Here is a 16,992-nt window from a genome sequence, read left to right on the forward strand (position 1 = left end):
GTATGCCTGGCTGTGAGGATTTCATGCTCGCAAGTTTGAGTGTGCTGTCATATCATGCATATTGTGTTTGGATATATTATGAGTTGGTAAAATATCACCATTATGTTGAATTGTTCAGGTGACCTATCAGACGGATCTTTTCCTAGAGAAAAACAGGGACTATATCATTGTGGAACACAACAATTTGTTGTCATCTTCAAAGTGTGCTTTCATTTCTAGCCTCTTTCCTGCACTTAACTCTGATTCTTCAAAGTCTTCTTTCAAGTTTTCATCTATTGCAACACGATTCAAGGTATTTATGCATATCAGGCCATTGTATTTTTCTGGCTACAAGATTTAGTGTTTTTTTATCATTGTAATCCTATTGAGAGCTTGATGGAAGATGACAAAACACGGTTAAAGTCTTGACTTTTTTATGTAGACATTTATTCATTAATTTTCCCAGGCCTAATTGTTAGATGATTACTGTACTCTTAACTATCAGTTGATGGTTTGGTCTCATTAGCAAAATGTTTGCCTATTGGTTTATGATGCATTCGTTTTTTCATGTTAGAAGGAATTTTCAGTTTTCAAATACTTGGTTCGATTAATCTCTGCACTTAGTACAATACTGGTGGTTGTTCTTCCTTTAAGCTGCATCTCTGGACTATGGTTCAATAATTACATGAGCTTTGGAGTAATCCTTGTGAGTTCTACACAAGAATGTCGACAGAGAATGCAAAACAGAATATATTAAAAGAGAGAATGCTATGTTTGATTATTATTCAATATTCATGTGGATGTCAGTGTTGATTTGGGGTAGCATTGGATGTGCTCTAGCCATGAAAATTGGTGGAGAGGCTAAAGCACATGAGATTTCCAAGACCCAGAAATGGTTTGGGCAGATTCTAACCGGTTTGGGAGATATAAAAATAATTAATATTTTTAATGGAGTTCCTAAGTCTAAACTTAGGAAAAATAAAATATTAATGGGTATTAATATAAAACTGGTTTAGCAGGTACCAAAAGTTATGGATCAAACCAAATCTAATCTTAGCCATTAATTAGAGATTTAATCTCGGCCGTTGAAGGACCAACAAGAAAAGTATAAGAGGAGGCTTGAGGGTCAGTTGGAAGGCACACTGAGGGAGACTAGTCAGTTCGATTTTTGGAGCGGGGTTAGCTGAGAAATTCGAACTACTGGTATGGAGAGCAGTAGGAGGCAACAAGTACGGAACAAAGAGTCGGGATCAACAACAGAAGACCAGCATAGAGGCAGACGCAGAGCCTTTTAGGCAAAAGCAGAGGCAACAGGGGACTGCGTAGTCACTAGAGGGCCTGCGTGGGGGACACAGAGAGGCCCAGTGTTGACACAGAGAGGCAGGAGCTGACGCAAAGGGTCTGGGAGCTGCGCAGAGGCCAGCAAGCCTGACGCTGAGACTGGGAGAAGTGCTGAAGAATTTTTCTTTGTTGGGTAAGCCAGTTTGGCACCCAATTGTACTGAAGAATTACTGAATAATAAAAATCATCCTCTGTTGCACCGGTTTTCCCGCATTGGGTTTTTCTGGGGACAATTGTCCAAAATATATCTGTTGATGTGTTTGATTCTTGTGCATGTATTTGTTTCTGTATTATGGTGTGATATCTGCAACATAATTTATTTTAATGTTCACTGAAGGGTTTTCATAAATAACTTATTGGGAAATAAGTAGTTAAAATAAATCAGTTGCTGCAGTGATAGAATTTTCACATGGTATTAGAGCAAGTAATTAGAGATAGGAATGGAAAATCAATTATGGGTTGAGCCATGATGCAGAGGCATCTAAGTCAGGAGACTCGCACAAATTTTCAGAAAATTGCACAAGAGAAGGTGTTAAAATTGACAACTAGGGCCAAACTCCATGTGGGTCGTCTTATTTATGGCAGCTGATATTTTTCTTGGATCCCTCTCATCGAGAGGTGTAGGATTGATCTAAAGATAATCCGATTCCGATAAGTATTCATGGAGTTATGAATTTATTTGCGTTATGAGACAATTTGTCAAGGTTGGTCAACAACCAAATAAAATCCACATGTGCTCAATGTTTTAGTATAAATAGAGGTGTCCTTCAAGTCATTTCAACACACTTGGGATCTCTTTCTCTCTTTACTTGTCTTTGGGTTTTAGTAGGAGGAGAGATCATAAGGAATAACGTTGCCCTAATCCAGAGGGCAAAATGCTGGGAAAGCTGGAAAAGCCAGAATTGCTGGAAAAGACGGAACTGCTGGAAAAGCCGGAACTGTCGGAAAAGTCGGAAAAGCTAGAATTGCCGGAAAAGCCGAAACTGTCGGGACTGCTGGGAACAACCGAGACTGCTGGAACTTACGGGAACAGCGGGAACTGCCGGGAACAGCCGGAACTGCCGAAATGCCCGGAGCATCTGTCTCCGAAGGAGAGCAGCATGCAAGGGACAACTAACTAACATTGGGATAGTTGTATGATACTTAGCAGCAAATACACCAAGCATGCAATGTTACAGCTAGCATGCAAGGGACAACTAGCATGCAACAACAAGCATGCTAAGGACAACAAGCATACTAGGGACAACAAGCAATCAAGGGACAACAAGCAAGCAAGGTGCAGCCAACACATAGGTCAGGATGGCAACATGGTGCAGCAATGGCACATAATGCAGTACAATGATGGGTACAATCATGATTAATGAAGCGTGATGAGATGCAGCATAGTGATGATGGGTGCAACATGGTGCAACGCGATGAGGTGCAACATGATGACGAAATGCAGCACAACGATAGGTGAAGGAGTCACCTTGGAGAATTAGTTGAAGTAGCATGTCTTCAACTGATCTCATGTATCATCTTCTTAGAGATGATCTATGCTCTTATCTGGATAAGTTAAAGTGTTGACTTCTGTTGTAAACGTACTTTCTCTCTCTCTGCTGAACTATTGAAGAACATATAAGAAGAATTGATCAAGGGTTTCTCCACATTGGGGTTTGTCCCTGGCTAGCGCCACATCTTGTGTCCTCTTGTCTTGGCTTGTCTTCTGCGATTTGTGTTTATGTTCTATCTGCAATTTACTTTAATGCTGATGTGATTGCTAATCTGGAAAAGATATGGAGCTAACTGTGAATATTGAAATAAGTTGCTCTAAGCATAAAACCTACCTAAAATTAACATGGTATCAAAGCTGAGGTGAAGACAATGCCCAAGCAAGAGTGAAAGAGCAATCACCGAAGACAGTTGGGAAAGGACAAAAGGATCAATGGATTCCTCATCCCTCTTCAAAAATCTGGAAAAGATATGGAGCTAACTGTGAAAATTGAAATAAATTGCTCTAAGCATAGAACATACCTAAAATTAACATGGTATCAAAGCTGAGGTGAAGACGATGCCCAAGCAAGAGTGAAAGAGCAATCACCGAAGACAGTTGGGAAAGGACAAAAGGATCAATGGATTCCTCATCCCTTTTCAAATTCACCAAGGGTGAAGTCGAAGCGGAGAATATTATCAGAATGGCGTAGTGGAATATAGCGTACCTAAAGATCACTTCATTGGAAGATCGGATCTCAGGGTGGAAGGAAAGGCAGATAACTAGTTCGGCCATTATGCGAAGGAGTGTATGAATGGCAAGGAAACATCACTTGATCATGATAACAATCATTCTAGGGACATCTTCAATGATCAAAGGAATGACAGGTAATGCAGGTCATCATGGAAATGGCTGACTCTTCATAGAAAGCAAGGAACCCCAAGTATGAAGAACCAAATGTTGTTTCTGATAAGATAAAGAAGCGTTATCTTGTATTGGCCCTCTCCTTCAGATTCTTTGGGAATTTGGCTTATTGATTGTAGTGCTTCAAGGAACTTCATTGGATAGATGGGTTTACTCTCTAATTTGGTAGAGATGGAAACAAGCGAGGGATTATACTTGGAGCTGATGCCACCTATCCCGGAAAGGGTGTAGGGAATGTTAACCCTCAATTGAATGAGGGTAACTTGATTCATTTACAGAATCTCTTATATGTACTTGATCGTAAGAAGAACGTCGTGCCCATCTCGGAAATGGAAGTCAAAGGTTTCAGGGTGGCATTCATCGTTGGAAAGGTACGTGCTAAAAAAAATAGAATTTTCAAAGATGCTTTTTCTCATGGGTTTTGGGTTGGCAATTTGTATCAAGTTGCAGGATGGTCCATTGGGGATCATGTCAATTGAAATATCGCGTCTATAACACTGGAGGTTTACCTATGGGGCCCTACCCGATGTGAGTCAGATAGTGATAGGGATGTTTGAATTCAAGTAGAGCATGAAGGTACACGTCTGAGATTTACCAAAGGAAAATATTATAAGGGGACCATTCCCATCATGCAGTAGGTCCACAGGTTTGGAACAACCCGAGGAGTTTGAGATTCATGATCGGGAATCTCATGTATACAGGTGGAAGAAAGCCCTTTATGGCTTGAAGGAAAACACCCCGGGCGTAGTATGAGAGGATTGATAGCTGTCTGATGAAGCTGAGATTCACTAGGAGTGAAACCGATCCAAACCATTACCCAAAGGTTGTGGATGATAGATCTCTCATATTGACACCTTATGAGGATGACCTATTTCTGACAGGTGCAAACCCTCTCATTTGTAGAAGTAAGAGGGAGTTGGATTCCGGATGTGGAATGATAAACTGCGAGCTTGTGACTACCTCGAGGATCTCAACTTTCAGAAGTTATATGGTAGTGATGTTGGACCAGATTTGGGAAATGCCTCTGAGTTTCATAAACTCATTCACGTTGATGTTCTTGGTGAACTTCCCTCCGGACATATGTTTTGTAGTTAGCATGGTGAGCTCATATTTGGTTGAGCCTCACTGGATTGGTGCCAAGAATCTTCTGAGATATCTTCGAGGCACAATCTGTCATGGATTAAGATACATTGTCGGAAATATGAAACTGCATGATTATTCGAATGCTGACTGGGTAGGCAGTGTGGAGGATCACTAGAGCACTTCTCAATGCTGGTTCTCTTTGGATTCTGCTTCGATATCATGGATGAGTAGGAAGCAGAAGTCGGTTGCTATAAGCACCACCGAGACTGAATATGTAACCACGAGTATGATCTCGTGTGAAGCTGCATGGTTGCAACTCTTAAGTTAGCTATTTGTACACATGATGTATACCACTGTGATTCTCTGTGACAACTAGAGGTGGGATTCGATTATTGAGGAATCCTGTATTTGATGATTGCTCCAGCAGATAGACATCAGATACTGCCTTATCTACGATATGGTAAGTCGATGAGCGAGGAGGCTCCATTGCATTGAGACTGATGTATAGGTCGCAGACATTGCGTCAAAACCTTGGCGAAAGGTCAAATCTGTGACTTTCCCGAACAACTTGGAGTCGTTGAGAGACCTTTTTATAAGGGTCCTGCATGTTGCACGCATTGAGCTCTGGGAGCTCTAGGGGGCTGGGGTACTTACTGGAGCAACATACGACCACAGGGCAACTCAACCTCCCTTGGTGGTGCGCTATGAACAGGATGATTAGTTCTTCTGTGGGTCGGGATGATTAGTTCTCCCGTGGCAATTGTGGAACAGGATGATTAGTTCTCCTGTGGGCCGGGATGATTAGTTCTCCCGTGGCAACTGTGGAACAGGATGATTAGTTCTCCTGTGGGCCAGGATGATTTGTTCTCTGTGGCAACTATGGAACAAGATGATTAGTTCTTTTGTGGGCTAGGATGATTTGTTCTCCATGGCGACTGTGGAACAGGATGATTAGTTCTCCGTGGCATCCACTGACAGGATGATTCGTTCTCCTGTGGATAGGATGATTAGTCTTCCTGTCGAGGCATCCTACCCATTGAGTCTGGGACATGGGAAGTACCTCTCATCTGATCAATGAGCAGGGAAATGAGGATAGGGACCATAGTAGTACTATCGATGGACGCATCACTGTATCTACCGTACTCCCTATGCTAGGTTGACCTCCATTGATCTGGGATCAATGAAACTGATCTAGGATCAATATGAGTGGTTTGAGACACTCTCTTGTGACATTGATCTGGGATCAGTATGAGTGGTTTGAGACACACTCTCTTGTGATATTGATCTGGGATCAATAAAAGTGACTTTGGGTCAGTAAGAGTGATGTCACACTCTCTCTTCAGATGAAACTGACTTCGAGTCAGTAGAGAATGGTATGAGACATTCTCGATCAATTCTTCTTCTTCATGGTTCAGCAGAGCAGAGCGGAGTTCAGCAGAGCAGAGCAGATCTCAACAGATCAAAGCAGAGCAGAGCTTAGCAGATCAGAGCTGTGCAGGGCACTGATGGCAGAGATAGTACAGTCGGACATATGGATCAACAGACGGAGTTCTCCTTAGTTGAGAGGGAGTGTTAAAATTGGCAACTAGGGCCAAACTCCATGTGGGTCATCTTATTTATGGCAGCTGATATTTTATTTGGATCCCTCTCATTGAGAGGTGTAGGATTGATCTAAAGATCATCAAATTCTGATAAGTATTCATGGAGTTATGAATTTATTTGCGTTATAAGACAATTTGTCAAGGTCGGCTAGCAACCAAATAAACCCCACATGTGCTCAACGTTTTAGTATAAATAGAGGTGGCCTTCAAGTCATTTCAACACACTTGGGATCTCTTCCTCTCTCTACTTGTCTTTGGGTTTTAGTAGGAGGAGAGATCATAAGGAATAACGTTGCCCTGATCTAGAGGGCAGAAAGCCAGAACTGTCGGAAAAGCCGGAACTGTTGGAAAAGACGGAACTGCTGGAAAAGTCGGAACTGGTGGAAAAGCCGGAACTGCCAGAAAAGACGGAAAATCCGGAAAGGCCGAAACTGCCGGAAAAGCCGGAAATGCCGGAAAAGTCAGAAATGCCGGAACTGCTGGGAAAGCCGGAACTGCCGGGAAAATTGGGACTACCGGGACTGCCGGAATTGCCGGGAACAACCGAGACTACCAGAACTGCTGGGAACAGCCGGAACTGCCAGAACTGCCGGGAACAACCAGAACCTCCAGAATTGCCGGGAACTGCCGAAACAGCCGAAGCATCTGTCTCTGAAGGAGAGCAACATGCAAGGGACAACTAACTAACATTGGGACAGTTGTATGGTACTTAGCAGCAAATACACCAAGCATGCAATGTTACAGCTAGCATGCAAGGGATAACTAGCATGCAACAACAAGTATGTTAAGGACAACAGGCATGCTAGGGACAACATGCAAGAAAGGGACAACAAGCAAGCAAGGTGCAGGCAACACCTAGGTCAGGATGGCAACATGGTGGAACAATGGCACATAATGCAGTACAATGATGGGTACTGTCATGATTAATGAAGCGTGATGAGATGCAACACAGTGATGATGGGTGCAGGATGGTGCAGTGCGGTAAGGTGCAGCATGATGACAAAATGCAACACAACGATAGGTGAAGGAGTCACCTTGGAGAATTAGTTGAAGCAGCATGTCTTCAACTGATCTCATGTATCATCTTCTTAGAGATGATCTATGCTCTTATCTAGATAAGTCAAAGTGTTGACTTCTGTTGTAAACGTGCTATCTTTCTCTCTCTCTCTACTGAACTATTGAAGAACATATAAGAAGAATTGATCAAGGGTTTCCCCACATTCGGGTTTGTCCTTGGCTAGCGCCACATCTTGTGTCCTCTTGTCTTGGCTTGTCTTTTGCGATTTATGTTTATGTTCTATCTCAGTTTACTTTATTGCTGATGTGATTGCTAATTTGGAAAAGGTATGGAGCTAACTGTGAAAATTGAAATAAATTGCTCTAAGCATAGAACATACCGAAAATTAACAGATAGTAATTTCGATTTCTCTATGTTGGCTTCGAGGCTGGAAGAAGAACTGGCTTGTGTGACCAACTCTGCATCATAAGAGGTATGGTGTATAGACAGTGGAGCCTCTTGGCATATGAGGGGAATTCGGGAATGTTTCTCAGATTATTAGAAGGAAATGATGAATTTTCAGATCACCATGGGGAATAAGGCAAAGTGTACTCCAGTAGGGAAGGGTACCATAGTTTTTCAAAGAGAAATGGTAGAGCGGTTCCGTGCTACCAATGTGCTACATGTACTAGGATTGGGGATGAACTTACTTTCCGTATCGCAACTTCAAGGAAAAGGCTATGACATTTTCTTCATCAAGGAGAAAGTATTTGTCAAACACCCGAACCGGAAAAGGAAAGTGCCATTCGTGATCATAAGTAATAGGTTGTATAGACTACAACTAGAATCACCAATGGCTCTAATAGGCAGTCACGGAGATAAGGGTTTGAATGATCTATGGCACAAAAGAATGAGACATTTGCACCATGGGGCTTTGAGAATACTCAAGAACACTGTAATAGGATTTTTGGATCTTAGTACAGAACGAGATGATGTATGTAGAGGATGTGCTTTAGGAAGGTATGCCAAATCAACTTTTCCTAGAAGTAAAAACAGGGCCAAGAGTGTACTAGGATTGATACAATCAGATATTTGAAGACCGATGTCCACTAAAGCTCTTAGTGGTGCCGAGTACTTCGTCACCTTCATTGATTAACACTCAAGAAAAAGCTGGATTTATATTTTGAAAACCAAGAACTAGGTTTTCTATCGATTCAAAGAATTCAAGCCTATGGTAAAGAATCTGACTAGGAAGAAAATAAAAGTTGTGCGCTCAGATAATGGTGGAGAGTATGTCGATAAAAACTTCATTGATTTTTGCACTAAGGAGGGCATCAGAAAAGAGTGGACAACTCCTTACAATCCATAGCAGAATGGAGTTGCAGAAAGGAAGAACATGACTATCATAGAAGCAACTAGGGCCATGATGTATGATCAGGATATGCCAAAATTCCTGTGGGCTGAAGCATGCAACATGACAGTCTATGTTCAGAATAGAACTCCTCATCAGGCATTGGGCAAGATTACTCTAGAGAAAGTCTTCTCAAGGAAGTCGCCTGAAATTAGTCATTTTAGGATATTTGGGAGCTTAGCATATTACCGCATACCTGAGGAAAAGAGGAAGTAGCTGGATCAAACCGCAGAGAAAGGATATCTAGTGGGATATAGTGAGAACGCTAAGGCATATAGAGTCTATCTTCCAGGGAACAGGAAGGTAGTAGTTTGACGAGATGTGAAGTTTATGGAGGACAGGGCTTTTAGAAAATCTGGAGAAATGCCTTCCAAGGAGCAGTGAAAAGAGGAGCCGTTGGTCAAACCTCTTCAACCAATGGAAGTAAAGAATTCTTCCTCGGATCAGGAAGAATCACAGGAGGAGGAGGAGCTAATAGAAGCACTTGCTGGCAGAGGAAGAATGAGTAGGGAACTTCGTCAGATTCTGCGAGATGCAGAGGATTTCATTGGTGCACCAAGGAACAATAAGAGGGAGCGAAAACAACCAGATAGATATCAGGCATTAGTAGCTTAGGATGGGGAGCCTGCCAATTTTTAGGAGGTTGCTCAACATCAGGTTTGGTTGGATGCGATGGTAGAGGAGGACAACTCCATAATGGTGAACGATGTCTGGGAGGTTGTGCCAAGGCCTCAAGACAAATCGGTGGTAGGTTTGAGATGGATCTACAAGATTAAATATGCTGCAAACCGCAGTGTGGAAACATACAAAGCTAGGTTTGTGGCTAAGGCGTATGCTTAGAAGGAAGGAATTGACTATGAAGAGTCCTTCACCCCAATAGCCAGGTATACTTCTATTAGAACCGTGATATCTCTTGCAGCACAAATGGGATGGGAGATTCATCAGATGGATGTCAAAACGACATTTCTGAACGGGGTGATAGAAGAAGAGGTATACATTGAACAACCAGAAGGCTTTGAGACACATGAGAAGAAGTCTCATGTATGTAGATTGAAGAAAGCCTTGTATGGGTTGAAACAGGCACTTAGAGCATGGTATGGTCGAATTGATGGCTACTTGCAGAAGATGGGATTTGTCAAGAGTGATGCAGATCCAAATCTCTACTATCTGGATGTAGAGAATGAGCCTCTAATCCTAGTATTATATTTGGATGATCTCTTCCTGACAGGATCATCCAGGCTCGTCGGGGATTGCAAAAAGAATCTAGCCACAGAATTTGACATGAAGGATTTGGGACAGATGCATTATTTCTTGAGGTTGGAAGTTTGGCACTATGTTACCGGAAATTCCTGAAGAATTTTTCGGAAACGTGGATCCCCGTTTCCGATACATAAACGGATACGATTCTTGTTCGAAACGCTGTAAAAACGTTTTTGTGCCGTGTCAAAAAATCGGAAACTTTAGATTTGGAATTGGATACGTTTCCAAAATTGTGATTAGAATCCACCCTTAGAATGTTAAAAAGCTTGAAAATTTGTATAGCCATAAATAAATAATAAAAATGAAGAAATCGGATTTGCAAATAAACTCACTATTAAATTTTAATAGATTCTCATAAAGTCTTTTTTAAATCTTTAGAAACAACGACACTCCATATATTTATCAAGGATTCTTACTAAGAAAAAGATAGATGTTCAAAAATGCAAATAAAAGGGTTTGATGAATGTCTTCATAAAGAGATTTATTTGAGCGATTAATTTTCATTTTGGTTAAGGTTTTGTTAATTGTCATTGATTTTGCTCTTGATTTCATAAATGCCTCCAATATAACAAATCTTCTCTAGTCAATCTTGTCCCTGCATATAGTCATGAGACCAAGCTGTCATTGAGAAGATTGAAATATTCAAATAGGTCGTGATGGAATATCCCAATGATCCCATGGGCCTTTTAATTGTCATGCAAGGTGATAGATATCATTTGCCATGCATGACACATTCTTTGAAGGAGTTGGACCTGAAAGCACAAAGGTTGTAGCATTTCTGATTACATTATTAATGATGATGATAATATGTTGAATGTTATAATAATCACTAATGATGATGACAATGTTTATGTTGAATTGATGATGATGATTTGTTTATGTTGAATTCATGACGATGACTATGCATTTTTAGATATAGAATCTAGATTCTAAAAGATGAATGATAATATATATATATATATGTGTGTGTGTGTGTGTGCATGCCGTTTCCCTGCTGTATCGTATCCTGATATTTTGAAAATTTGTCGTATCCGTTTCAAACCCCATATCCATATCTATTTCAGTGCAATTTAGGTTTGGCAACAAAAGGGGGGATCTTCCTTGGAAAAGGGACATATGCTACAAAAATTCTGAAGAGATTCAAGATGGAGGATTGTAGACCCATGGCTACTCCAATGATCACCAACTGGAAGAAAATTGATGCATTAGAAGACAAGGATGTTGATCCCACCTTATACATGCAGCTCAAGGTGTCCCTGATGTATCTGGTCAATACTAGGCCAAACATTTGTTACGTTGTCAACACCCTCATTCAGTTCATGGTTGAGCCGAAGAGGGCGCATTGGGTAGCAACCAAACATGTTCTCAGATATATATACAGGGAACAGTCGATTATGTACTCTTGTACACCAGGAGTAAGGATATCCTATTGAATGGATTTATTGATGTAGATTTTGTTGGAAGTTCAGTGGATCGGAAAAGTACCTCTGGGTACTGTTTCAACATTGGATCAGGAATGACCTCCTGGTGCAACGGGAAACAAAATTCTGTAGCTCTGAGCTTAGCTTATGCAGAATATATGGCTGCAAGCATAGCTTCGTGCGAGGCCATATGGCTTAGAAAACTGCTTGTGAACCTATTCAGAAGAAAGATGGAGGCGACCGGGATCATGTGTGATAACCAGAGTTGCATTAAGCTCTTTGAGAATCTAGTGTTTCATGATCGGTCAAAGTATATTGATATCCGGTGTCACTTTGTCAGAGACTGTGTCCAACGAGGCGCTGTACAATTGAGCTACACTCCTAAAGGAGAACAAGTGGCAGACATCCTCACCAAGGCCCCTGGAAGAACAAAGTTTGATTATTTCAGGGAAAAGATGGGGATGATAAAGAATCCATTTCAGTATCAGAAATGTTAATTTTAGGTATGTTCTATGCTAGAGCAATTTATTTAAATTTTCACAGTTAGCAATCACATGAGCATTAAAGTAAACTACAGATAGAACATAAGTATAAATCGCGGAAGACAAGAGGACACAAGATGTGGTGCTAGCCAGGGACAAACCCCACAATGTGTGGGGAATCCCTTGATCAGTTCTTCTTTTATGTTCTTCAAAGTTCAGCAGAGAAAGAGAGAGAGAGAGATAGTACATTTACAATAGAAGTCAACACTTTGACTTATCTAGATCTAGCATAGATCATTTCTTATAACGATAAGATCAGTTGAAGACATTCTGCTTCAACTGATTCTCCAAGGTGACTCCTTCACCTATCATCATGCTGCATCTCGTCCATTTGCTGCACCTGAGCGTGTAGCACCATCATGCATTATCATGCTGCCCATGAGCTACATCGTATTGCCCATACATCATGCTGCCCATGAGCTACATCGTATTGCCCATACATCATGCTGCCCATGAGCTACATCATACTGCCCATACATCATGCTGCCCATGAGCTACATCATACTGCCCATACATCATACTGCCCATGAGCTGCCCATGCCCCATGCATCATTGTGCTGCCTATGCACATGATCTCATTCATCATCATCCATCACTGCTTCATTGAGATCTTGACCTTGCTAATATATAATGAGGCTGCTAGAAGTCAGGTCTGGATATTTTCACTAGGATAACCATTATGCCGAGACTGAGTCTCTTCATTCCCAGATATGTCGAGACTGCGTCCTCCTGTCATGCGTATGTCTAACCTTTATAATTTGTAGTCAGACTAACCCACATTGTAATATATTTTGCTGCGTTAATTTCCAGCGTATATGATGATATGCCATGACCTATGCATAAGTATCATTAAGTACAACATGTTTGATCTACGTATACGTATTATTATGACCTGCGGCTAGGGTTGAGTGTCACCATAGACTGCGTATGACTGTCCCATGATTGAGTCTTCATGCCTGCGTGTTAATCTCTATGCCCAGTGTATTCATTTGCCAGCGTATATAATCTCTATGCCCAACGTATATTCATTTTGCCAGCGTATAATCTCTATGCCCAGCGTATATTCATTTGCCAACATATATAAGTCATTAGAGTGTTGTTGCCCTGACTGCGTTATATTAACAGCGTTGAGGTTCCATGACTGTGCTATATAGTGCCTTGTATGGATTGCGTGGTAAGGTCCTTCATTACAACGTTGAGTTTCCACTGCGGCTTCACCATATTACTATGGCTACCTTTCATGTTACTACGGCAACCCTTCACGTTACTGCGGCTACCCTTTGATGTTTTATCCTTTGGGTGAACAGGACTGCGTATAACCGGTTGCACAATTTGTTTGCGTATAGCAGGTCTCCTTGTTGTGTTAGGATGGCTCCATTTCAACTGCAGCTGTGCCTCCTTTTATCACTGCGGCTAGGGCTTATTACGGTCACCTTTATACAACGTATAAGGATCCTCTGTGACTGCGTCTAGATGTCCAACATTTCATCTTCATTAGGGCAACGTAGATATTAGGGCACTCTTTTTAGATCTCTTCTCCATCAAACCCAAAACAAGATGAAGAGAGATCATGAGAGAGTGAGTGTTTCGAATGACTTAAAGTTTTCTTCTATTTATACCAAAATGTATAGGTTGAGTAGACATGACGTTTGGACTTCTTGAGCCTACATAAGTTGCTGGTCGGCTAGATAATAAATCTATAATTAAAATAAATTCATATCTCCATAAATACTTATCGGAATTGGATGATCTTTAGATCAATCCTACACCTCTCGACGAGAGGGATCCAATAAAAATATCACCTGCCATAAATAAGCTAACCCACATGGATTTTGGCCCTAGTTTCCAATTTAACAAGAAATGGTGGTGATGTTGCAGTGCAGTAGTAGTCGGCAGTAGCATAATGTAGCATGATGAGAAGATGTTGTAGTGCATATGCAGTGTCAGGAAGAAGGACCAACAACATCATGGATGCAAAGGGAGTTGCAATGTTGGGAGAAAGGACCAGCAATAGCATGGATGTAGAGGGAGTTGTCGTATGATTGCAACAGTGGAAGAGGTAGAGCCATGGGCAACAATACATGATGCAATAGTGTAGAGGATGTTGGGTGGGGAGGCCTAGCATCAACACAGGCACCGGTGCCGTATAGTCAGAGTGATGCTCAGTATGGAGTATTACTAGAGCACAGTGCTCGCTAAGATGGAGTGTTGATTTGGGGCAGCATCGGATGTGCTCTAGCCATGAAAATTGCCGGAGAGGCTAAAACACATGAGATCCCCAAGACCCAGAAATGGTTTGGGCAGATTCTAACCAGTTTGGGAGATATTAAAATAATTAATATTTTTAATGGAGTTCCTAAGTCTAAACTTAGAAAAAAATAAAATATTAATGGGTAATATAAAACTAGGTTAGAAGGTTCCAAAAGTCATGGATCAAGCCAAATCTAATCTTAGCCATTGATTAGAGATTTTATCTCGGCCGTTGAAGGACCAACAGGAAAAGTATAAGAAGAGGCTTGAGGGTCAGTTGGAGAACACACTGAGGGAGACCAGCCAATTCGATATCTGGAGTGGGGTTAGCTCAGAAATTCGAACTAGTGGTCTCGAGAGCAGCAAGAGGCAACGAGTACAGAACAAAGTGTCAAGAACAACACTAGAGGACCAACACAAAGGTTAGAGAGGTATACACAGAGCCTCTCAGGCAGACGGAAAGGCAACATAACTGCGCAGTCATTAGAGGGCTTGCGTGGGTGACGAAGAGAGGCCCAGTGCTAACGTAGAGAGGCAGGAGCTGACGCAGAGGGTCTGGGAGCTGCGCAGAGGCCAACAAGCCTGACACTGAGACTGGGAGAAGTGCTAAAGAATTTTTCTTTGTTGGGTAGCCAGTTTGGCACCCAATACCACTGAAGAATTGTTGAATAATAAAAATCCTCCTTTGCTGTACCGGTTTTCCCGCATTGCGTTTTTCCAGGCACAATTGTCCAAAATATGTGTGTTGATGTGTCTGATTCTTGTGCATGTATTTGTTTCTGTATTATGGTGTGATATATGCAACATAATTTATTGTAATGTTTACTGAATGGTTTTCGTAAATAACTTATTGGGAAATAAGTAGGTAAAATAAATCAGTTGCTGCAGTGATAGAATTTTCATAGTTAGTACATTTAAGGGAGACAATGTCCAGACTCCATACCAAAATACTGGAAGGAGATTTCAAAGTCATCACCAAATTAACAAAGCTTTTGCCCATGATATATGGTCGGCATGGCTGATTTAGCACTAAACACCTCACCTGATCAATGACCGAATTTTCAGCCAGATGAGTGTCAATGTTGGCTAAAGTTTTCAGCTCATATACCATGGATCAATGTTATCAAAACTGGACTGGTCATTGAACCGGTAGACCCCATTGACTGGGAACTGGTCGAATAACCAGAACAAAAAATTGGTCAACCAAAAACACATAAAATATTCAAATTTTAAAGGAAAACATATATATTCATGTGCATGTAATGGTGCACATAACCAAAATGGCACCAAGTGCAATCCGTTGCTAAACTAAAAATACATCAACAAACAAGCTCCACATGGCCTCTAGCATCCAAAAAAAAATCATGCTACAACAAATACCTAGATATCATCAAAATCGTTGCATATATTGTGTTCAAGAGGTCCGATTCAGTATTGAACTGGCCAAAAGTGATTCAGGTTACCGATCTGAACTGTTTTTGGCCTCAAACTGGTCAGATAGGCTGGTTCAGAGTCCAGACCGGTTCAGTCCAGTCCTGATAACACTGCCATGGATGTAGAATCTGATTTCAACTTCAAGAAGTTGCCCTCATCTACTCGTCGGCACCAAAGTAAGTCTTAAACCAAGCCAAGGTTCTGAAGCTTGCCAGAATATGCAAAGTGTGTCATCACATCTGCAACCTGCACTTCCTGTAGTGGAACCACAACCACCTATGTCTGATCATGTGGATTCTTTACATCCATCCCCCGATCAAACTGTTTTTCCATGGTTGGGAGTAAATTTTGCCATTGGGCTAATTTTCCATTATTTTTTCAAAACAAAATTGCCAATTCCCATTTTTTAAATGATGTGTCCAAACTCTAAAATATATAGGATAAATTTAGCTTACTTCAAAAATAGCCAAAAATTTCTAGAAACTTTATAAAATACTGAGAAATTTTGAATACTTTTACAAGCGTATTACCAAACCATATAAAATCATCAATGTTTCTACACTTTAAGATAAGTATGGGTCCATAAAATTTCCCCTTGCGGGGACTAATTTGGTATCATCCAAAGCATCTAGGATTGGACCTTTCATCACGTCTTCAAGCCTTGCATGTTGCTTCCATTACTGGACCGTAGATGCTCTTCTTTTGTCATTTTTGCAAGCCTTCCACCTCCTCCACTGTTGTGGGAGCTCTTCTGCCTCTTGTGCTACATATACGACTTCTATGATGATTGCTCAACCTTCTGCGCTTGACTTCTCTGCAGGTCCTTGAATTTCTGAACCTCAAGGATATCATAATCAATTTGATTCTAATCTGAATTTCCATTGATTGTAACGTCCTTGCTCAGGAAAACCTCATTTATGCAAGGATCTGCCAACGTATATGCTCTCTTTCGTCAACATACCTAATAGATAATAGGGTTCTACATGCAGTGTTATCATAAGCAACTAAACCAATTAATATTAAATGGTTAACCTTTGGCTTTTTCCCTGTTCAATCCTCTTTTCATGTGAGTTGTATGACAGCTTTGTCAAGACTCCTATTCAGTAAATATATTGCCATGTTGATCACTTTAGCCCAACATTCACCTAGAACTGATTTATCTTACAACATTTCCCCATCATGTCTACAACCCTATTACCTTATCTTTAACCATCACTTCTTTGCCTTTGGACTATTTTCTTACAAAAATCAGTAAACATAATAAAATGATCTCCAATA

At 41.1% G+C, this 16,992-nt stretch overlaps 1 protein-coding gene across 1 annotated transcript in view; it reads left to right on the top strand.

Annotated features, from left to right (window-relative positions):
• The window catches only part of LOC149255985 (myosin-15-like), a 373,652-nt gene that overhangs the window by 140,425 nt on the left and 216,235 nt on the right, over window positions 1–16,992 (top strand). Inside the window, exon 16 of the mRNA XM_089460621.1 lies at window positions 119–292. Within this exon, the coding sequence (XP_089316747.1) occupies window positions 119–292 (174 nt within the window). The remainder of the gene's footprint in view (window positions 1–118; window positions 293–16,992) is intronic.

Source organism: Pinus tabuliformis, chromosome 7 (assembly GCF_031772625.1).
Source record: "Pinus tabuliformis cultivar Carrire ecotype Pingquan chromosome 7, CPIR1, whole genome shotgun sequence".
Classification (NCBI taxonomy): Eukaryota; Viridiplantae; Streptophyta; class Pinopsida; order Pinales; family Pinaceae; genus Pinus; species Pinus tabuliformis.